Genomic DNA, 22,955 nt, shown 5'->3' on the forward strand with positions numbered 1-22,955 from the left:
GGGGGTCTCGCTTTAACGGTCGTTTTACCCTTCGCGCGCTCTTTTCAAGTCGGCGCGCGGTCGATCGGCCGATCGATTACGTTGCTTTCCCGCGTGTAAATCGTAATCGCGCGCGTTGCAGTTTAGCCGTGATTAACCGGCCCAGTGGTGGCTACGCAATCACGAGGCGGATTACAGGGCGCGCGCCCGCTAATGGTCCCCCGGATGATTCGCCCTAAGCGGCGCTAAATTATTAACTTAATACGCGCCACCGCCAGTCCTCTGGTCCTTTGTTCTCTCGCGAATTTATGGGCGGATTATTCGCGGGAAATTTCAGAAATATCGGTCGGTTTTTTTATTTCGTTAAAGGGCGATTTTTAAAGCTCCCCCCCCCGTTCTTCTCGCGCAGTATTAAACTGCGATCTACGTCAGGAGCGCCGGCCGCGCGAAGTTTTCCCTCGTCCCTTTTTCTTACGTCGCGTCGTCGAGATAAATCAGCCTCCGTTCGACCCGACCCGGCACGTTTTTCACCGATAAAACCGTACTTCGCTCTTCTTCGTGTTCTCCGCGTCAGGTTTTTATTATCCCGCGCGTACGACTCGATCTGCATTAGTCCTGTTCCCGTTCGGCGGGAGCGGACCTTGAATTTACGGCTCGGGGATTACCGGCGTCTCTCGACAGTTTCGTTAGAAAAATCAGCGACTCCGTCAGAAGCGGCGATTACCGTTTGATCCACTCGATGATCGATCGGGGGATTCGCAGTCGGTCGTCGATTCACGAGCGAAAAAGCGTTCGCCGGCGACGGCACGCGGGGGGACAAGGGAAAAAGAAAAGCGGAAGCGGTCTAATCCACGACGACTGCCAGGAAGATCCGCGCGACTTCCCGCTTCTGACGTCATAATTCGATACGACCCCGCGGTCGTGGTGGCCGATGTGCCCCCGAGGCTCTCCCTCTCGAACGGGGCGGGGGAAAAAAAAAAAGAATCGGCCCGTCACTGAAATCATTTTACTCGTAATAAAGTTCCGGGGGCAGCGGGAAAACGCGCCGGTGCGCCAGCGCGACGAGATAATCCAATTATTTTATCGCGACAGCACGTGTCGGCACTCGAGCGATAGAAGGATTCTTCTGTCCCCCTCGTGGAGGAGGGGACGCGGGAGGGTCCGAGCGTGCGCGACGATACGGTCCAGGCGGTTCGCGTTACCTGACGTTCGTTTCCCGTTCTCCACCCATCCGCGACCTCGCGGTGATTGATGAAGCGTCCGATTTCCCTTTTTGTTCTTCTTTTTGCAGATACGGGCTGCGAGTCGGCGAGCGAGAACGTGCCCCTGCAGGGCGCCCTGACCGCGGCGGTACGGACGTCCGTGGGGGTCACCGAGATCTCGCTCACGTCCAGCACCACCAGCAAGACCAATAACGAGCAAGTGGCGCAACTGTAGGCCACCAGCCCCCGTCGAGGTCGCGACCACCCGGTGGACCACACGGTGGACGTGCACGCGGCGCGGCGTCGTTGGAGAGAGAGATTGCAATCAGCGAGAAACGCTGATGTCGGGATAATTTCTAAATTTCAACCTGTTATCCGGGGAGACTGATGTAATCGAGCTGGTATTCGAAGGCGAGGGACGCTGAGCGTCTCGCGACGCGGTTGTCGTCGTTCGCCAGCATCTTCCGAGAAGGAGAGAGAGAGAGATGCCGGAGGTCATCGGTCGTTATCGTGATCGCTGTTGTCGTTATTGTTACTGTTGTCCTTGTGCATAAATTATACACACATACACACGTGCAGCGATGGACAGAATGGTTGCGGGACTTTTTTAAATGAGCTTAGGAACGCGCGTTTAGATTCAGGTTTACGTTCCAAAACGTTTCCCCCGGGGGAAAGATTCTATTCGTGAAATATTGAGATCGGAAAGCGCTCAAAGTGGTTTCGGACTGGCCATCGAGTGAAATATTTCCCTGTGCAGTGAAGGACAGAATGGTTGCAACACTTTTTGAAAATGAGTTTAAGGGCGCGCATTTAGCTTCGGGTTCCAAAACGTTTACTCTGGACCAAAATTTTACTCGAGAAATAGCTCGGAAGCGCTCAAGATAGTTTCGAAACGGCCATTGAGTAAAATATTTCCCGGAGAAGAGGATTTTGGAACGTAATCCTGAATCTAAATGCACGTTCCTTAAAAAAAGAAAAAATACTCTCGATCATTCTACTCATCACTGTACACACGTGCGCGCGCGCGCGCGCACCACACGCACACATAAGGAAGAAAAAGAAGCACACATATACGTACGTGTGTTGTACGTGCATTTATCGAGCAAGTGTATACCGTGTGACCCACTAATTCTAGCCGAGCACCTCGTGACTTGTATAATTTCGATTAGGAGCGTAAATGTTGATCTCACCGTCAATTTGTTCGTCCCCCCCCCCCCCCCCCCCTCGTTTATTTATCGGACATTTGACACGCCCCCCCCCCTCTCCTCGCCCGTCCGAGTGCGCCTTCCGAGACGAGATAATCGTACACAGTGGACAATAAATAAATGTATATTTGAAACGAGCACAATTGTATATCTACTACGGAATATCGAGGGAACGTTAATCGGCAATGCAATACTGTTTTCGACTCGATAGATTCTCAGCCCCCTCCCCCTCCCCCCCCACCCCCCGCCACACCGTCCGTCCTCCCGCCGCCACCTTTTCTTACACGTTCTAAAGCCGATCGAGTGTTTCGGAAATCGGCGCGCGAGTCGCCTCGAAACGTATCTCCCCCCGTTTTGAAAGCGTATTTTTACCTCGTACCCTCTACGCGACACACGAATTAAAGAGAGAGATTGCTTTTATATGCGCGCAAACCACCTAATTGTCTCTTCACCCTTCCCACCCCCTTCCCCATTACGTCGGGTTTCACAGGATTTTTGAAACGTTTGATCAATTTTTGTGAATAACCGAGGGAGACGAGTGTTGTCATTGTATCGGCGATTGAATCGTCCGACTCCCGCGGTCGCCGAGGTCAAAGCGACGTATAAAAGAAGGAAGGAAGAGAGAACCCGAGAGCGCGAGAAAGCGAGAGAGAGAGAGAGAGAGAGAGAGAGAGAGAGAGAGAGAGAGAGAGAGAGAGAGAGAGAGAGAGAGAGAAATACTAATATCTTTTCTATTGTAACGAGCACGGCGAGAAAGAGAGATTGATCGGACCTGGAATAAAACAATTATTGAATGGCGCGTCGGAGTGTATGTGTGTGATTCATTCCCGCCCGGTTATCCATCATTCCTGAAAACCGGCGTAAATTCCGCGGGTCCAGTTTCGCCCGGACCCGGAAAGGGGTTGGAGCGGGTGTCCGGCCCGGCGTCGTCCTCCCCGAAGCAATTTCAGGTGCGACGATTCGGCAGATGCCAGCTCGACAATTTCGGCGCCTATGTCGCCTTACCCTCTTCCGGATATCCATACGCCATGTTTATGCATTCTATTGCATAAATAGTCATCGGGTCACGGGCGGAGTTCACGAGGCGAGTGCGTCGGAATCGGTATCTCTCGTGCTCTTCGAAAAGCCGGTACTCTTAAATACCTGCCATCCCGCCGTTTCCTCCCCGCGCGAGATCGATACGTCGAGCGCTTACGGGAATTTTTAAGAAAAGTATCGTCCCGGAAACGAAATAAATGTCGCCTTGATGCATAAACGAGCGATCGATGAGTGCATCAGGCGGAATAAATGCATAAATGAGCACATTGTTGACATTTTCGGTCATCGGGCGGAATCGCTAATAGACACGTCCGACGATAACGTTTTGCCAGTTTTATATATTTCACCTTCATATCTTTCAGCCGCGCGACTGCCGTTCGACGTTGAAACGTAGCCCCGCGTCTAAGCTGGAGAAATGTAACTTCATTGTTAAGTCAAACATACAATTATTATTAGATTAATATTAGTGACACTGTCTGTAAGTTTATAGAAAATCTGCTGCAACATTGTTCGTATTTTTTTTTCAGCTAACATAAATCATCGAATTCTGTTCCTTTCTCCAGCGTCTCTTCGTTCTCGTTATATTGTAAGAGCGACCGGCCTACGATTGAAGCCAACGGCACTATTTTTCCTGCTTGATTGCTTGCGAGAGCCAATAAGGATGCAGAGCTCTAGATCAGACGACTTACGGCTGAATCCCGATTGCTCTCGCAAGCAATCCGGTAGGAAAAATAGTATCGTCCCAGATAGCATGCATGTCTAAAAGACATCTTTAAGATGGCATTAAGTTATCTTTTAAGGACGGCATTAAGTTATCTTTACCGTCTATATTGGAAGTAATCCATACAGCATGTCTAATAGGCATCTTTAAGACGTCTTTAAGTCGTCTTTTAGATATGTACGTCTAAAAGACGACTTAAAGTTGTCTTAAAGATGTCTTTTAGACACGCGTGCTGTATGGGTAAGCAACAAGAAGTAAGAAAACCTTCACTTAGTGTAAAAGCTAAAGTGCAGGCATAATTTTTTTAAATATTTGTAGCACTGGTCAAACTGCGCTCTAATTCACCGAGAGTAAGCGCGAGAGCTGAAGTACGAGTAAGAAATGGAACTGATTCGTATCTTTACTCCTACTCTTAACTTCTTGCGCCAGGTTTACTTCGTCTATTGTAGACTATCTTTTAGACGTGTACGTCTAAAAGTTGTCTTAAAAATATCTTTATGGCGTCTTTTAGGCCCGGTTTCATCAACGTCGTTTAACTTTTTTGTTAGCTTAATTCCTTCCTCGTCTCTTTCCAACTGTTACTTTAGAAAGAGCCGAGGTTAAAGTTAAGCGACGTTTGGTGAAACTGGGCTTTAGACACCCCGATAGAAAAATGTCTCAAATATTGTGTAATCATTACATCATCCAAAAGGAAGAAATTTCACAATGATTGCTCTAAGGTGACTCGCCAGAGCGCAACGGTTTTGTAGGAATACAATTTCCACATGGTATTTGCCCGAAAATTGATAATCTCAATTCAGGGGATAAATCGTGCACAATTATTTCGACACTTATAAACAAAATTGCCCAGCAACACAGTTACGTGTAATGAACGTTTAAAAACGATCTAGCGAGGGACGTGTTTACCGCTGGAGCTGCCTTAATCTCGTCTCGCGTGAACTTTACTTACGAGTATGAGACGCCTCGTAGCGACGGCTCGTCGTAACACGACAGCGATTTAATTGTGTAAATATTCTGCCAAGGTGATTCGCCAGAATGCAGCTGTTTTGCTGGCATACTGTTCAGAAATACATTGTGCAAATATTTGATCAACATTTGACGAAAGGTCTCGGTTCTGCGCATGTTGTTCGAAATATGTACCGCATAATTCCAGCATTCCAAGTTTCATCCAGATTTCGTCACATAATTTGCTAAATATTTGCCTACCGGGGCATGCATTGCTATCTGGGGTGTGCCGTTCGCTTAACTTAAACAGCGACTAACCCAAGTGGCAATCAAGAAACTTTTAGAGATATCACGCTGATATCATCTGATGATTAAAAGGCGTTGCCACAAACGGGCAAACTTAAAAAAAAACCTCCAAATGGCAAGATTATCACTCGATGAAGGGTAGTCTCGTACCAAAGCTGGATCGTTGAACGAACGTGCACAATTCAGCTTTGCCACCCTGCATGGCGAAAACTAAGTGAGAGACGATATTTATATTTATTTATGAAGAGTTTTATCGTAAGTTACATTGTTTATGAAGAGTTTTATTGATGGCTATACCGTTTGAAAGTATGTTGCAAACACCTGGTTAGTTGCTTACTGACAATAACATTTTACAAACACTTAGAAAACTGTAATGGAAACGTTTGACATTGTATCATTAAACTCAATTTGAACACTTGTAACAGTATGAACATGTCATAAACAACTCCACGTTTCAATTTATATCTCACAAACAACTCAACAAATGTCTTAAAACCCAAATGAAACATTTAAGCAAACTTCTTATAAACATATTATTTTCGCCAGGGCGAGTTTGCGAGGGACGCAGTACAACAAAGTTTTTCTTGGATTTTCCCCTCGTTCTCGCCGAAACCCAGCGAGAAACGACACGTCGATCGATGTCAACTTGATGTCGAATTTGTCAATGCCAATCGTCGCTTCGACGAGTCAATTCTCACTGGGAAGCGACCGAGCCCGCGATTGACTGAACCGGCGAGATCGTTCGAGGCAAAATCTCGAGTCGCACGACTTGCTGTCGATTCAATTCACGTCGAAACCATTCACAACAAGTAACGACACACGGTGCACACGTTTGGTCGCCGAGTTAATCACCAATTAACTAAGTTAATTAGAGTCCGCCCAAAGTTGCCACGAGGGCACTTTCCCGGTGAGAAATGATTCGTCGAAACGTGTCGAGTCGACATCGGCACTGTCCAAATCCCAGTGAGAAATGATTCGTTGATCGACGTCGAAATGACGTCGATCGACGTCAATTCGACGGTGTCGATGTCGACTCGACGTCGTTTCGACGTCGATCGACGAATCATTTCTCACTGGGAAGAAGAATAAAAAAACCAAAGTCAATTCGACATCGTTTCGACGTCGATCGACGAGTCGATTTCTTCTCGCCGGGTTTAAAACGCCCGCGATCGGACAATCGCGCATATCACGCCGATCGCGTGCGTGGAGGCCGATCGTGCGTTCCGTCCCGTCGACTCCGGAATTAACATACTGGCGCCTCGCTTCGCCCGTAAATACGCGTAAACACAATCCCCCGGCCCCGCTCGTGTCGTGACGCGCGCGCCCGATAACGACCTAAACGTCCCGTCCGCGTATCGCATTATCGGCAGGCGTACGACAGTTACCGAACTCACGCGATCCGTGCCTACTAGTCTACAACTCCGGGGTCCCTGGCATTCCACCTCGACCGACCCGACGACTTGGAGCTGATGGCTCTCTCCTGGCGGCTGCTGACGGCCGCGCGACTGGTAGGTAAAAGTATTCGTGCGAGCGACGACTCGCCGGGCGAAAGAAGCGAGATCTCCATTCGGCTTGAAAATTTCTACGGAGCCCCCTTTTCTACTGGTTCCCGTACTACCGCGCGCTGGGTCGCGGTGAAAAAAAAATCGCCCTTCCAGTTTCTATCCGGAAATCGGGTGACCGCGTTTAACTTGCGCGAACGTCGCGAACGCGCTGGAAGGAAGGAGCGTCTGGTCTACTCCAAGTGGAAACGGGCGCAGCGGGAAGAGAGCATGTGCGGCTGAAACGCGCCACGTGCCGCGTCGACAGACCACACGCCGGATTGGACTTTGACGCGGCAGGCCGTAAAGGCTAATCTACAACGTGCTCTCTGCGCCTAGGAGCACTCTGTTTTATGCAAGCAAACCGAGACTCTTGAGAAATACGAAATCGACGATGCACGATTGTGCGCGGTGTGTGATGTACAATTGGTTCGTTGCCCAGCGAGAAGTGTCGAGTCGACGTCGATACCGTCGAATCCGTGTCGAATCTACGTCAGTTTGACGGCATCGGTGTCGATTCGACGAATCATCTCTCACTGGGCGACTGCAAAGTGGAATGTTTCCCGGGCGCAAAGAGCGCGTTGTAGACTAGGCTTAACCGTTAACTTGATAAATGACCCGTCGATCGATGTCGATCCGATTGACGAATCATTTCTCGCTGGTCGGCACTGAGAAAACAGTGTTTTCGTCCGGGAATTCACCGTGGACGAAAAACATGGAACTTTCGGCGCTGGAACCGTAGCGCACAATACATCCAGACCGTTCGCCTTCGTTGGAGTAGAGGTTCGGGTAGAAAATGCGAACGAGAGAGAACGAAATAGCACAGAACAAAGTTTGTCCCTCTCCACGTGGAACCTCTACCCCCACTGCTCGGTCTGGATTTATTATTTATTTATGTCCACGGCTGGAACTTAATCGGCTACGGTCTCCGTAGACCAGCCTTGACGCGACGCCGCGCATCGCGGGGCGGAGTGACGCGAGAATGAGGAACGAATAAAGAATGAATAAGGAACGCGCGTAATCGCTGCCGCGTAATCGTCGCTCGAGTCTTCCCTGTCTGGCGACTGTTCTCCGTCACGAGCAGATAACAGGACATCGGTAACTTGAAACTGCAAGACTCCGAAAGCGAGAGGAGCCCCTCTCGTTGACCGAGGCCTGGCCTACAAACTCTGCGTCTAGAAACGTTCTATTTTGTGGGCTGTAAATTACGTTTCAAAAATTTGTGCAAATTGATAAATCGTCTATTGTCGACCTTTTTAATTAAGCGTTTTGATTTGCGCAAGTGATATAATAGGGGACTTTTCTCTATGAACAAAATAGAATGTTTCTAGACGCGCGAAGAGCAGCACGTTGTAGAACACCTGTGTAATAAAACACCTCTGTTTCCGAACGTATTTTAGATGCGAATTAAATGGCAAATTGCGTCGGTTATCACGTGAATGACAAACATATTTGTTGGGAAAAATTGAAACAGAGCCGCAAGAATAATTTCTGTCCCAGCGACAAAACTCCTTCGTTTCCTCAGTTTCTAATTTGGTTTTGTTAAAGTCGCTAAATAGCGGACGCGATAAAATCGTTTCTTCGACGAGATTTTCAGATTTTTCAAATCTTTCCTGCGGCTGCGAAATTATTTGTGTTCGCGCCTTTTTCCTCCAAATCCTTATTAACGCATTTTGCCGGACGAAGTGACAGCTATTACAATCTTAACGATAAGAGATAAAAGATACTTCGACAAAGTCTTTAACAACAACTGACGGCTTGTCTTTATCTCGCGATATTTATACCGTCTTTGATCTTTCAGTGGATTTACCTCAAGGACAAGGTATTCGGCTTATAAAACTTGCTATTGTGTTCCAATTATTGAAAATTCTTGTGTATCGTAACATACGCAAAAATATTAAATAATTGGAGCGTCATTAGATACGCTTTTCCGTATCTTTCATACTTTTGAAGATATTTGCGTGGATCATTTGAAATGAGACACCCTGTATAAATTACCACAGTAACTCGCGACAATCTACGAAGCGCAATTAAGAATTGCAGTTATTAGATTATTAGTTAACTCAGCTGCCCAACATTGTGAGTGGTATTGCTCTGAGGTATTAACTGCGCGAGGGCTGAACGAATTGATTCTTAATTCTTATTTAATATTTTCAACGTGTGCGACAACCAGTGAAAAATGATTCGTCGAAACGATGTCGAATTGACATCAACACTGTCACGTTGACGTCGATGCGACATCAATTTGACGGTCTCGATGTCGATTCGACATCGTTTCGATATCGATCGACGAGTCATTTCTCGCTGCGAATTGCTTCTACGTTATCGCATTGCGCGGTGGTTTCTTTTTGTTACGTAATTACACGCGTGTGGTATATTTTAAATCTCGATTTTTATTGTTCTCCTTGACTTATTGTTCTCCTTGGTTTTTTTAAAGCGAATTTAGCAGATAGATTTAGCAGTCCTCTAATATTTTACACCCCGCGCGAGGGTTGGTCAGTTGACGTTCCGGTGAGACACGTCGGCGGTGTGGAAAAATTTTTACGGAGCAAATTTGTTGATAAAAACGTGCTAGCTTGTTGAAGCAAACAGTTCTTGTTTGTCAAAACAAACTGGGTATCCGTGGCAAGTGCATTTTGTTGTCGCGACAAAATTGTCGCCGGCCGAGTGTCGGTACAATAATAAAATCAAATTGGAGGGCGGAAAACGAAGACACAAGGGGGGGGGGGGTTGCCACTGGGACAGAATAATTTGCGGCTCTGTTTCAGCAAATAAAATCAGTTTTCCCAACAAATATTTTTGCCGTCGATGCAACGACCGGCGCAATTTGCCATGTATTTAAGTCGCAGCTAAACATTTACCGTATCGACAACAAATACAGCCGAATGCATTGACCGCGAGGCAGCAGATAAATCTTATTGAAAGACCAACGATATGAATACGCGGGACAAAGGGGAACAGAGGTTGTTATGGTTAACGATTTTGTCAGATCCTTCGTCAAGATCTTAACAGCTGACTCGCTTCGACGATGTCGAAGAAAATACGTTAACGACGATTTCGAAGCCACATTTTTTTCTCCGGCGAAAGTAGGAAAGTAAACCACGGTCTTTTTCGTTCGAGGAAACACTTGAGAATCGTTAATAGTTGCCCGAGTGTTTTTACACCCTAATTAAAGATCGCTATCCAATTATATAACAACTTTGTCCCCAAAATATCGTCAATTATTCATTGATCGATCGATACAATTGTTTAGTATTTTAGATCATTATACACTGACAAAAAAAATTTGTTTAAACTATGTAAATAGATTTATTTAAAATTGTTTTTTTACTGAAGTAAATATTCTTTAAAGAAAATATCAAATTTCAAGTAAACCTATGTATTATATTAAGTAAATTAATTTAAATCATTACATTTTCTACATTCAAATAAAGATTTGATGAGATATAGAGAATACTATTATATAGAATTTCTATAGAAAACTATTACATAGAATACTATTTATTAAATGAAATAATTGTTTTTGTTAAATAAGAAATCCAATTTTCTTCGCTGTGAAAATTACATCTTAGTAAACATTTTATAGAATTAAAATAAAATTAAAAAAATTTTTAATTATCTATTCTTTGATATTTCATAAATACTTAAAACAATTAGGAGCCACCTAATGAATAATTTTCTTGAGTAAAGTAATATTTTTTTGAATTAAGATATTTTTTTTTATCAGTGCACACGGACTTGCTCCAAATCGTTTGAAAGAGGAGCAAGGGGAAATCAAAAGAATAGACGTAATTTCTCAGTAAAGAAAACCAAGCCCCATTTTCTCGCCGCTGGCGTGTAAAAATCATCCCAGGTGATTGCTTCCGGGTGGAGGAAAGAAATAACGTAATAGAGGTGGAATAGCTTGCACAAACGAGTAAAGCAATAAATCAACGGAGCAAGACGGAAAATACATTACTGTAAATAAAGCCGCGAGCGTACCGTCTTGGAAATCGACCGAGACGCCGTTTACGCCGATCTATTCCAATCGGATTACAAATCGAGGGTTCACCCCAATTAATTATATACTGTTATTTCTGCGTTCTCCATCTTTACTCTCTCCCACATTGCTTTGCGATACCACTTCGCACGATATTTCTCGTTCGCTCTCTTCGCCCCCGCCCTCTAACTTGCGTTGCTCCTTTTGTCGACTGCTAGTTTGTTTTTCACGATGCTGACGCTGTGCAGTACCTAGGAATAAGACTTCCACTATCATGTGCGATAAAATTTTGCGAAAGACATACCAGTTGGACGGCATAATTCCGGAGTGACATAAAAATAGGGAAAAACATTTGCAACATTTCAAAAACTACTGTACGTATCTTATCTCGCCGCGCCCAAACGCCACCGCGTAATTGTTATTAGCGGAAAGTCCCCTATAATGAGATAGACTCCTAATATGAGATAGCGGGGTTTCTGTTAAATTAATAGGCATCGTCTTTTGATTCCGCCATAAATTTATTGCTCTTGGAGCGAAATCTGTTTAGTGGAAAATTCATTGTTAGATCGCGTTGCGAAAAAAGGATTTGTTATTGAATTTGGGTGTTGAACGCCTGCTATCTCATATTAGAAACTCATAATAAAGGACTTCCCTCTACTATTTATTGATGATGGAACTTTTTGTTTGCGCAGGCCGCACGATCGCGCGACCCGATACGATTTTTCTCGGTGAGCTCGTTTCGCTTCGGCAGTGTGGTACCCTTCAAGTTGTCCGATATCGGCGAGGGAATTCGAGACGTCACGATAAAGGAATGGTACGTGAGCAATTTGATGTAATCCGCGGAAAAATGTCCCCTTTGCACGGTGCAACCGGTATTCATTAAAAGATGCTCATCCGATTTTGAGAGTGCGGAATCTTAACTTGAAATTCACTCGTGTGCGTAAATCCATCGACTTTTCATACCTAAATTTGGTATCAAGAATTTTTTAAATTCATATTTCGAAGGCAACTTCAATTCTGACTGTAAAAGCCTCTTTGATTTCCAATTAATTGTCTAAATTGATTTAGCATCTTTTGTGACGTTCGAAAATATCTTTGTCTCTATTCTAAATTGGGCGCAATCGAATTTCAGGTTCGTAAAACCGGGAGACCGGGTGAACCAGTTTGACGATATCTGCATGGTGGAGAGCGACAAGGCCACGGCGAAAATCACGAGTCGCTACGATGGTGTTGTGAAGACTATCCACTACAAGGTAGACGACGTCGCCTTGGTCGGAACGGCGTTGGTTGACATTGAGCTAGAGGACTCGACGGAGGCTACGAGGGACAACGAGGGAGAAACCGTACAGGGAGGCGCCGAGGACCAAGAGACTGATAATTGGGAGACTAAGGAAAGCGAGCTAGACAGATTGGAAATGGAGAACATGTCGGAGAAAGTACCGGCAACCCCGGCGGTGAGGAGGATAGCCAGAGAGAACAACGTAAAGCTGAAGGATGTGGTAGCGACTGGCAAGGGGGGGAGGGTGCTCAAAGAGGACATCCTGGCACATCTGCAGAAAATTTCCACGAGTCCAGAGGTTAAAGCGGAAATTCTGTTGAACGCGAGTGTGACGGGAAGGACGGTCGGCCTCCAGGGATACCAGAAGTACATGTGGAAATCTATGACGAAAGCTTTGGTGAGTCATCGAGACGCTGAAAAGAACCAATTGTCTCGTACTAGTTTAGCAGCTACATTTGTAAATTTTTGCACAAGCACTTAAGTATTATTGTTACATTTGACATTTCAATCATTGTATATAATTATTTTTTTTTAGTAGAGGAAAGTCCTCTATTATGAGATAGCAGGTTTTCAACATCAAAATTTAATCACAACAATTTATACACGATCTAACAATGAATTTTCCACTGAACAGCTTTCACTCCAAGGGCAATAAATTAACGATGAAACCAATAGAATCTATTGAACAGGTGATGCCTATTAATTTAGCAAAAACCCTGCTATCTTATATTAGGAGCTGATCTCATAATAGGGAACTTTCCTCTATTTCTATATTAATATTTGATGACCTTTTACAATAATGCTATTTAAATTTTACAAAGATTATCATCGATATCCCGTATTACTATGAAAAATTCACTGAGATTGAAAGACTTTAATTAGATCTTTATCTGTAAGTTTTCCGTGGTTTTATACCAACTCATTTCTGTGAAATTCAAGATCTTTCTTAAAGGAGTACATTCTATTTATTATATCCTATATGTTTTTCAATTTTCTCTCTCCCTCTTTTCTGCCTTATTTTTAATCTTTCTAATTTAATTTCTAATTGCTCCTACAATTCCTACCTTTTAATGAACTCTTTCCATTCTTCTGCCAAATATCGCCAAAGAGTCCGTCCGTCAGACAGCAACTTGATCTTCATCACGAATTTCTCGCAGAGCATACCGCACTTCGTCTACAGCGATGAGTGCAACGTGGACCAAGTGATGCGCTACCGAAACGAAGTGAAGGACTCCATGATGGAACGCGGCGTCTCTCTGACTCTCTTGCCGTTCTTCATGAAAGCGGCCTCGCGGGCGTTGGAGCAGTTCCCCGAGTTAAACGCCTGGCTCGACGAGGAGAGTCAGACGCTATCGGTCCTGGACAATCACAACTTCGGCGTCGCCATGGCCACCCCGAGGGGCCTGGTGGTACCGAACATCAAGAACGTGCAGAATCTCAACGTTGTCGCGATCGCGCGGGAGCTCAACAGGCTTCGGGAGTGTGGTAATAAAGCATCAATACCGCTCGCCGATTTAACCGACACGACCTTTACGTTGTCCAACATAGGCATGGTGAGTGCGCACACGTCAGCGGATAAGAAAATCATGAATTATGGATTAGCAGAAATTATGTCTACGGCGGTTCGCGCTAAATCGCCGAGCTTTCACGACGCTAAAGTTTCATCTATTCCCGAAGTCCCTCTAAAACTTGTCATTTCTTTGCTTACCGTCTCTTTTCTTTTCCTCTAAATATTCATTCTTACTCGGTGCCGCAATGTTTCGCGCGTCTCTTAATCGCCTGTCGACTTCCAGGTCGGTGGAACGTACACAAAGCCGGTGATAACGCCGCCGCAGTTGATAATCGGTGCATTCGGGAAGACGCAGAAGTTACCGCGATTTGACGACAAGGGGAATGTGTTTCCGGCCAACATCATGTCCGTCAGCTGGTCTGCGGATCATCGCGTCGTCGACGGCGTAACGGTGGCGAATTTCTCCAATTTGTGGAAGCATTACGTGGAGAATCCGACGCATCTGCTGATCGGTGCGTGAAGCTGCTTTATACATGTACACGAGGATATTCAATTCTTACGTTATTTACATAACTGAAAAAGAAAAACTCAAGAGCGTTATTTTGTATTCAGCTACGGTCTTCATAATCTCGTAGTTTTTTTTATAATACGCAGGAGGTCTAAGATGGATGAAAAAAAAAAGTATTTAACTTCGTGCATAAATCATGAAGATTATATCGATTAAATATCATATCGAATATCGGCCATGCATACCATATCGAGAGTCGAACATGCATATCATATCAAATCACATTGGTATTCACTTTTTTATGTCGATGTAGAGGTAGATTTTGCACATATAAGCGCAGAATTTGTACCGCGAGCTACGTAACGTCCAACTTGAAAGTTATCCATGGATTTTTCGAGTTGTCACGTTACCACGAACCTGCCGCGCCGCGAAAAAGCGTTATTATCTCGCAGAAACTACCTTTGCGAAAGAGAGTCACGTTCCTTTACATAGCGATACGATTATTACGTTTTATACTTTGTCCTATATTCGTGTTTACTTTATCCCGCTCGCAGCGTATTGCTTCCACTCTGCGTTTCATTTTAGTACCAGAACGACCGACTTGTAATTTCAAGACTGTTTATAAAATGTTTATCTACTATTATACAGCAAAATTATACGCACAGTAAAATTGTTGCTTTCGTGTGTTTACGTTCATTCTTCGCAAACGTTGTCTTTGTATTTAAGACCAGTATTCATAGTCGGATCTTATATTCAAGATTGTCTCAAGATCAACTTTGATACTCGGTATCCAATGAAATGTTCCGTACAGTATCCTTAGGTAAATTCAAGACGGTCTTGAATATAAGATCCGACTATAAATATCGGCCTAAGACTAAATAAAAGACTAAATAAAAGAGAGATATAAAACAGTTGTTGTGCGTTACTTAAAACAAAGACTTGGGGCATGAAACATTGTCCTAAAAGTTTCGAGAGCAACGAGCGAACGCCGCGAGGGAAACTAATCGCGCGAGTTTCTACGAGCAGAGACAGCCATTCTGTTAAGGCTCTTACGCTGCGAATGTTCTTCGGGAAGCACCACCGGTCTTGTTAATGTCCTACCTTTCGCACGTCTTACCTCCCTGTCTTTTGTCTTAAATCTATCTTATTACTGACTAATGCAATGTTATATGCACGCAATAAGATAATTTAATGAACTGTTGAACTTTATGAGAGCAAGTTTTGTAAAACTTTTTGTAAAACAATGAACAATGTGACATGACGTATGCAAACGAATAAATGAAAAGGAAGTTTTTACCAGCCTATTTCATTTCTTTTTATCGACCCTCGATGTGGAAAGACGCGCAAAAGTCCTACCAGATACATACGCGTCCGAACGCTTTGTACGTAAATATTAATTTATTTATTGCTGCACAACCATCTAGGACTTCTCGTTAAAGGTCAGACATCTTCCACTAACATATTCAAAATGCAATAGTAATCGTATATCAGAAGACGACGTCCGGTAGAACGTATCTGTTTGTACATCGATCACCGTTACAAACTATAAATTATTCATACAATGACAACCATAATTAACGTACGCTAACGAAGTGGCTGTACCGTTCACAGAGACAACTCGTTCTCCGGATAAGCGCGGACGTCGCGAGACGCGGCGTTTAACGCGTCGAATCGTCGAAAAAGAAAGAAAAAAAGACAACACTCTGGCACAAAAAATAAACGAGTTTGGTTCGCCTGGAAAATTCGCTCGGCTTAAATGTAAAATCGAGAGTAAAAAAAACACAAAAAACGCATCGCAATTAAAATGGTACGACCACTTGATTGCTTTCTCAACGTTTGCTTACATACGCACAATTAGTCGCTTATTGTATATACACTTATGGGTACAACTCGGAGCTTCAGTCACGCGTTCAATCTTATAATTCGCAATTCACTCCGATCAATAACGATAGCGAGCGTCGCTTGTGGCGTTTCCGTGCGGGACGGGCTCGGCTCGCGCGCCCCTTCGGCAATCCGGCAATCGTAGTCGTAATTGCGGGATAATTAATTGCAAAGCTTTGGAGAACTCTCTCATCAGATCCGACCAATTCGCGAGACTCGGGGGCGACCGCCGGACCCGTCTTGGTCGGGAAACGCCGTTGAACATGTAATAGGTATCCAAAAGGTAGTCAGTCTGTTTAGTTTAGAGTAGTAGAAAAGAGTACAATATGTGTGTTCGTGGTCCATGAAAGTGGAAACTTCTCCGTCAGCCGACACGTACTTAATCCCGGCCCTTCTGAAACGTTCCAATAACAATTATCAGGCTGATCAAGAAAGGCGCTCGTTCCTTCTCTTCTAGGAGTCGTCGAGGAGAGGGGAAGACGGGCGAATTTTTTGATCAACTCAATACATCCCGTCGCGTTTCTACGAAATTAAATGCAGCAACAGGACGAGAAGAGCAACGAACTAATGTCGCGAGGGAAACTAATCGCGCGAGTTTCTACGTGCAAAGGGAAGAAAAAAAAACAATTCTTGCGAAAAACCTCCTTTCCAGTACAATCTGATTGGAAGTTCGGATTGTCGTTAGCGACGACGTTGACAGACGTGGGACGTAACGCAAGAGACGAAGGAGAACTGTCGATGTGAGTCGGCGAAGGGCGCTAAATGACGTTTGCTATCGGGTCTGACTAGGTACGAATAATCCTACTAACTCCCGACGCGGAAATCGAAATACGAAGCGGCTTCTTCCTCTTTGAATTTACCGTAAAACCTTATGATACGTAACACCGACGAAGAACGAAGATACAAATAGACGGGCACTAACTTAGTAACAACAATTAATTACCTAACACACAGTCCCGGGTCCTCGGCATCTCTTCCCTGTCGATTGGATTGAGATTCCCGATCGACGGGATCTTTCGGACTCGTAATAAAAAAAGCCGATATCCCGACTGGTAATATTCAACGGCCTGACGTCATATTATCGTTAATTAGCGAAAGCAACTTTGGCAATTAAGTTATACTCGAGATTGACAAATGGAAAGGGGCCGATTGCGTTTTTAAGTAGAATCGAGAGTCGGATTTGCGGGGGAAATTTTTAACAGAGAAAAGATGCGGACCGCCTGGCACGTAAATAGTCTTGCATTCACACTGGTTTGGATTATAACAATACGCTCAATATATATATAAACGTAACATACATATATATATATATTATAACCGAATAACGATTTCATTTGTGCTACCATTTTTCAGTCCTACATTCCTCTTGTCCTCTCCACCGCGACTTTTCCTTTTATCACCTCTCTTTTACGACGTACAAAAGCGTCGTATCCCGACCTGTCGAATATCACGCTCGACTAACAATCGTCGCGGGGGAACGGTTCCTACGAAGGTACGGGTTTGCTCCTTCAACGGGATATTAACGGAAGAAACGCGAGTAATTGCCAAATTAGTCGCTAAATCAGTCGCGTTAGTTCCGAAAGGCGTTTCGTGGTCTCGACAGTCTAAGAACACTAATGATAAAAAGATCGAATAACAATACACGTACACATTCATTTGGTCCTTGAGCACTGGCGCGAGACGTGTAACTTGTATCAAATTTACGTGCATTCACACATGTATATAAAAAAAAAAACGAATAGACGCGCTATCCGTAAAACTTATGAGCGTCGCTTTATATCGTTCAAAGTTAATGTACTGATCAATCGAGTTTCATTGATTGAATTTTGGTCACTTTTTATTGTTACACACACACATTGAATAATCGTTAAAGAGATAAACGACGATATGACCTTGTACGCAATGCGATAACTGAAGAATTGAATGCATCCTTGATTAACGTCACAAACGCCAGTGTTTAAGGATTGATTAACGATCGAACAGCGATCTCTCGCGATACGGGGTAAATCGGAAAAGAGGCGCAAAATGCGAGAGAGATATTATCCATAGATGGACAAAACGCGCAATTGTTGAACGTCCAGAGGACTGACACTGATACGAGTATAAACATTATTATCGATATAAGTACGGCACATAGAAGAATATTTTCTTTTCTCTCCTACCAGACAAGGGGAGCGACGAGGGTCCCGCAGAGCGAGGCGCAATTATTATCGATAAACCCTGAATGCTCGATTATCTACAAACAGACGTCATTCGAACTGCCGTCCCGCAGAGGCGACGAGCAACTCGTTCGTAATCGAACATTCGGCTGAACAATCCGAGGCTCCGCTTGACTCGCAACAGTCCGGAGCTGTCCTCTTCACGGTATCCGTTGAATCATAGAATTTATAGCTTTGCCGTATGCAATAACAACTACTATAGATAGTCAACAACTAATAAAGATCGCTGCGCACGATCGGATCACGTTAGAAATGATTCGATTACAACGAAGTAGAGCGCGATGACGTTATATGTGTATCTCGCGGTGGAAACACGCACGGGGTGCGTCGCGTGCAACATTTCCGACAAAATCTCGCCCGTGAATTCCTTGGAAGGTTCCAAGCCGACTTTCTCTCAACAACAAAAAAATTAATCGCAAGCCACTCTCGACCTCGTAATTTAGTATTTTAAGAATAAAGATACTTAACAAAAAATTAAAATTTTAAAATTTTTTATATAAAAATCAAATATTTTTCCAATTTCAAAACTAAAAGTTTCTGTTACAAATTCCGATTCAAAATTTTACTGAACGAGATCTTCATTAAAAAAAAAAATTATTAACTTTTCAAAATTGGTAGCTCGTTTTTCAATCGCAAATGAAAAACCCGTCCACATTTCGTGCGTTCCGTGGAAAGCAAAAGTAGACTTCAAACCGCGAATTCGAAGGCGAGGCCTCCGACGTCGAAACACCCCGTAGAAATATCTCTAACAAACTCCTCGACACGCGGGAACAATCGAGAGACTTATTTACACCGCCCGGGATCTACGGGAGCCTCGTCCGACCTGTCTACAGATAAATCTGTTTATATATAATATATGTATATATTCATATATGCATAGTATATATATCTTTTTTTCTCAATATGTTATGTATATGGATAATAAATAGTACTTTGTTTTCTGGCACATTGTCGGCGCTCCCGTGGTCGGGGAACGCATATAGATATAGATGTAAATCGACTAATCTACCAACATCATCGTTCGCACACGCGGATGCGCGCGTGTCGCGGGATTAGAGAGCTTTCGGGAAAGACATTATTGTTCAAGTCGTAGTTACTCGTGGAGGAGCTACACTGGCAGGCGGACCGGACCGGACAGTCCGCGCGCCGACAGATTGTTGAAAAAAATAACATACGCTTTATAGCATAGATTCTCACGGGAAGAGGATGAAATCACCTTGTCGCGCGTTAATCGCAAAACGAACGATATCCTAGCTTGCTTACAACCTTATTCGACACAGATATATAGAGATGTACGTGTAGACGTGGGTGTATCTCGTTTCTCGGCAGTCCGCGCGAACGTCGTCGCGGATTCGCAACGGCGCGAACAGTCCCGGCGACGTCGGCGCGGACCGGCCGTGCTCGTATCTCATATTTTCTCGCAAACGTGGCGCAACCTTAACGATTATCGATTTTTGCGGATTTGATTAAAGAATATATTTAAATATATATATATGTATATGTGTATTATAGAGCTATATATATATAAAATGTATTCAGTCTGAAGTATGTAAAGCGATCGTACGCGATCTAAAAGAATTAGAAAAAGTTTCCTTCCTCTTTGTTCCGCCGAAGTGACTTACAATCATTGGTGGCGACTTATCATCATTGATACAACAGCACCGGTGGCACGCAGAACGGCGACGGCGTTATTGTGGTCCGACTTGGTGAAGTCGATGCCGTCCACTTCCAGAATCTTGTCTCCCGGCCGGAGAGTACCCTGAGCTGGCCCATCGGGATTCACCTTCGTCACGATTATTCCCTGAAAGAAAAACACCAAGGCTCGCAGATATTCTTTTACAACAACGACGACGCGAACAAAATTCAACGTAAATCAGGCGAGTAACATACGGTCTCTGCACCCGCTACCCCACCGGCTATGCTGAAACCGAGACCTGGATTTTTCTTCACTTGAACGGGCAGCTGCGAACAAACGTACTGAAATTAGAAAAGTCATCATGTATCTACAAGTAGAGGGAATAACATAATAGAGGGAAGTCCCCTATTATGAGATAGGTTTCTATTGTGAGATAGCAGGTTTTCAACGTTCCGAATTCAATCAAAAATCTTTTCTCGCGACGATCACACATTAACTTTACCATACATTTTACTAGTAAAAATATCGAAAAACTCTCATAAAATTCTTCGAAATGCCACGTTGTCCCACGATTACGTGATGTTCAAGATAAAATTTCTCCGTGTGCAGGATATTATCCAAAGATTGTTTGCATAAAAGTGACATCGTATTCTTTTACTCTTATTCGACACAGATATGATTTTGTTGAAAAGTGAATCACATAAAACAAATTCAAATACGTTTCACATTCTCTGCATTCTCTCGTAAACCAGAGTACCCACCACATTCGCGTTTTTGTGAGGGCCAAACATCCACCTGAACTTGGGTTTCCTCTCGAAGCTCGGTGTCTCGTTCGACGTAGAATTCGCGTACTCCTTGAGGCTCTCGGCGCTGGGGCTCGTGTCGCCCTGAGACCTGCCGTTCGTACTGTGGTTCGATATGTCTCGGTTCGAGCTGCTCTCGTTCTTAGCGACAGCGGGTGAAGCGACGTCCGACGCGTCGACGACGCTCCTACTCGTTTGAACGGGACTCGTCGTCGCCTCGTTCGTCGTCGGGGCGTTTTCGTACGGACTGTTACTCGAGGCGTTCCCGTTCGTCAGCTTCCTCGAGCGATCGAGCGGCTTCACCGGCGCTGATAACGGGCTGCGGTACTTCTTCCCCGTAACCGGCGATGTGGGAATGCCGGAGTACGCGCTCAACGTTCTGCCCGCGTCGTATTCCTCCCTCGAGGGACTCCTGCTCGAGCTCGTGTCGTTACTTGTCGAGTTCTCCGTGTGTTTCGCCTTGAGAACGGGAATTTTGCTCGGCTTCAGGGCACGATCGTTTTGCTCGGGGTCGGCGCCGGAATTCGGGATTGGTGCGCAACTCTGGTCCGCGCCGGTCTGATTAAGGGAACTCGTCCGCCCGCTGTCCGCCGGCTTGTCGCACGAATTAGCGAGATTCGCCCGATCGCCCGACGACACGGACGCGCATTCCTCGGCAGACACCGGGTCCGCGCTCGCGTCGAAGCTTTTCCGCTTCGTTACATCCGGTAGCGGCCCGGCTGAATTTAAGGGCGAGTTGAAAGGTAGCGAAGATGGTACCAGATGTGTATCCGCTTCGATCGCTAAAAAGAAACGAAGATTCGCGTTAGATTCTCAATTCTCTGCTGTTTAAACGTCAGCTGTCTAGAAATGAGACAAGTTCTCACAAACTCGATGATAGAAACACGCGATTAAAAGAGATACCTGCACAAAGTGAATACTGCAAAGTGTTTGTATCATAAAATCATCCCATAAAAAGCCCTTTTACCAATTGTACATAGGACGATCAAATAACGTTAGCGTCCCTCTCACGCATACGATTCTGTGAACGATATCTCTTTACAGACAGCCGACTTTTAATCACTCGTTTAAGCGAACAGTGATAACGTACGGTTGTTAAACTGCTGGAAAAAGGCGGCCTTTTTGGAGAACGCCGCCGCAATATGATACGGCGGCGGAGCCGGCGGCACGTCGCACGATTTCGGCGCGACGGATAACCGCGTCTGCTCGCCGTACTTGCCGTCCGTCGCGTCGACGGACGCGGTCGTCCTGTAGGGCTCGATGAACTTGTCGGACTCCACTATCTTCGCCGTGTTCGCCTTGGAATACTCGTCCGGCTTCCACGTGGAATTGACGTAATCGGCCACCGTCGGCGCTTTCACGACGTAATCGGACGTGGGATTGCGGATGTACTTGGCCTCCCGGATGTCCGGGCTCTTCTCCTTCGCCAGCACGGTCTTGTTCGCCTCGTCGGACGACTCTTCCGACACCGAGTGCTCCGCCGCTCCTGGGTCGGCCGGTCTGTTGCTCTTGCTGTAGTTCTTCGCCGTGTGACGATCGACAGAGGTTGTGGATAAAGGCGTGCTCTGTCGAAAAGAATAACATGTATTAGCAATAAGATCAAAACCTCCTTCTTCTTCCTCTTAAATTAGGCTTAAGTCTATTTTTTTCCGATTAATTCGTCTCTTGTGATCCGAATGTCCAGCTGTCCAGCCATCTCTTTGGGGGTCTTCTGGATGTTGGTTTCCCATCTCTTGCTGTTCTTGCTATTCTCTCTTCCCCCATTCTGGATACGTGATCGTTCCATTCACATCCTCTGTCTTACTCATCTGACGATGTCTGGAACATCGCAAGTTTCCCTGATCATCACGTCGGGTACTCTGTCTCCAAGTGTCTTGCCCAGGATGGTTCGGAGAATCCGCATCTCTGTCGTGCGGGCCATGTTCTTAGTTTTCTTGGTTTCCGCTCTTGTTTCTGCCGCATACGTCACGATTGGTCGAACACAGGTTTTATATATCCTGACCTTGGCTTCCTTCCCCATATATTTATTATGCCATATGGTTTCCCTTAGGCATCCTGATATTCTTGCCGCTATATTGATCCGACCCTGCATCTCTTTCTTGCTGTCCTGGTTGGAATATCTCCACTCCCAGGTACTGGAGTGACATGAGCTGTTCAATGATTTCGTTCACAGCCAGCTTGCATCTGATCGGTTCTCTCGCGA

At 45.0% G+C, this 22,955-nt stretch overlaps 3 protein-coding genes across 4 annotated transcripts in view; 2 read left to right on the forward strand and 1 right to left on the reverse strand.

Annotated features, from left to right (window-relative positions):
* LOC105567507 (metabotropic glutamate receptor) overlaps positions 1–2,361 on the forward strand; it is a 15,146-nt gene extending 12,785 nt beyond the window's left edge. Inside the window, exon 8 of the mRNA XM_012022425.1 lies at positions 1,271–2,361. Within this exon, the coding sequence (XP_011877815.1) occupies positions 1,271–1,416 (146 nt within the window). The 3' untranslated portion in view covers positions 1,417–2,361. The remainder of the gene's footprint in view (positions 1–1,270) is intronic.
* A 4,365-nt stretch (positions 2,362–6,726) lies between these two features.
* LOC105567508 (lipoamide acyltransferase component of branched-chain alpha-keto acid dehydrogenase complex, mitochondrial) lies at positions 6,727–15,516 on the forward strand. The gene is made up of 5 exons (XM_012022426.1): positions 6,727–6,904; positions 11,609–11,730; positions 12,049–12,592; positions 13,353–13,748; positions 13,989–15,516. Exons 1-5 carry the CDS (start codon positions 6,866–6,868, stop codon positions 14,223–14,225), a joined length of 1,338 nt encoding a protein of 445 aa, XP_011877816.1. The 5' UTR covers positions 6,727–6,865; the 3' UTR covers positions 14,226–15,516.
* Positions 15,517–15,596: 80 nt separating this feature from the next.
* LOC105567509 (protein lap1) overlaps positions 15,597–22,955 on the reverse strand; it is a 14,010-nt gene continuing 6,651 nt past the window's right edge. Inside the window, exons 6-9 of one of the 2 annotated variants that reach the window (XM_012022428.1) lie at positions 21,843–22,317; positions 20,711–21,534; positions 20,204–20,275; positions 15,597–20,114 (exon numbers count right to left, since the gene is read on the reverse strand). In XM_012022428.1, the coding sequence (XP_011877818.1) occupies positions 19,938–20,114; positions 20,204–20,275; positions 20,711–21,534; positions 21,843–22,317 (1,548 nt within the window). In that variant the 3' untranslated portion in view covers positions 15,597–19,937. Of the gene's footprint in view, positions 20,115–20,203; positions 20,291–20,710; positions 21,535–21,842; positions 22,318–22,955 lie in introns of both variants that reach the window. The other variant, XM_012022427.1, reaches the window with a different exon arrangement.

Source organism: Vollenhovia emeryi, unplaced genomic scaffold (genome assembly GCF_000949405.1).
Source record: "Vollenhovia emeryi isolate VEMERY1.0 unplaced genomic scaffold, V.emery_V1.0 DF939137.1, whole genome shotgun sequence".
NCBI lineage: Eukaryota > Metazoa > Arthropoda > Insecta > Hymenoptera > Formicidae > Vollenhovia > Vollenhovia emeryi.

Excerpts from the sequence above, each read along its gene's own strand:
- LOC105567508 (XM_012022426.1), top strand. The coding sequence starts at position 6,866 with ATGGCTCTCTCCTGGCGGCTGCTGACGGCCGCGCGACTG. Across the intron at positions 12,593-13,352 it reads AATCTATGACGAAAGCTTTG|AGCATACCGCACTTCGTCTA; the intron begins GTGAGTCATCGA and ends AATTTCTCGCAG. Across the intron at positions 13,749-13,988 it reads CGTTGTCCAACATAGGCATG|GTCGGTGGAACGTACACAAA; the intron begins GTGAGTGCGCAC and ends GTCGACTTCCAG.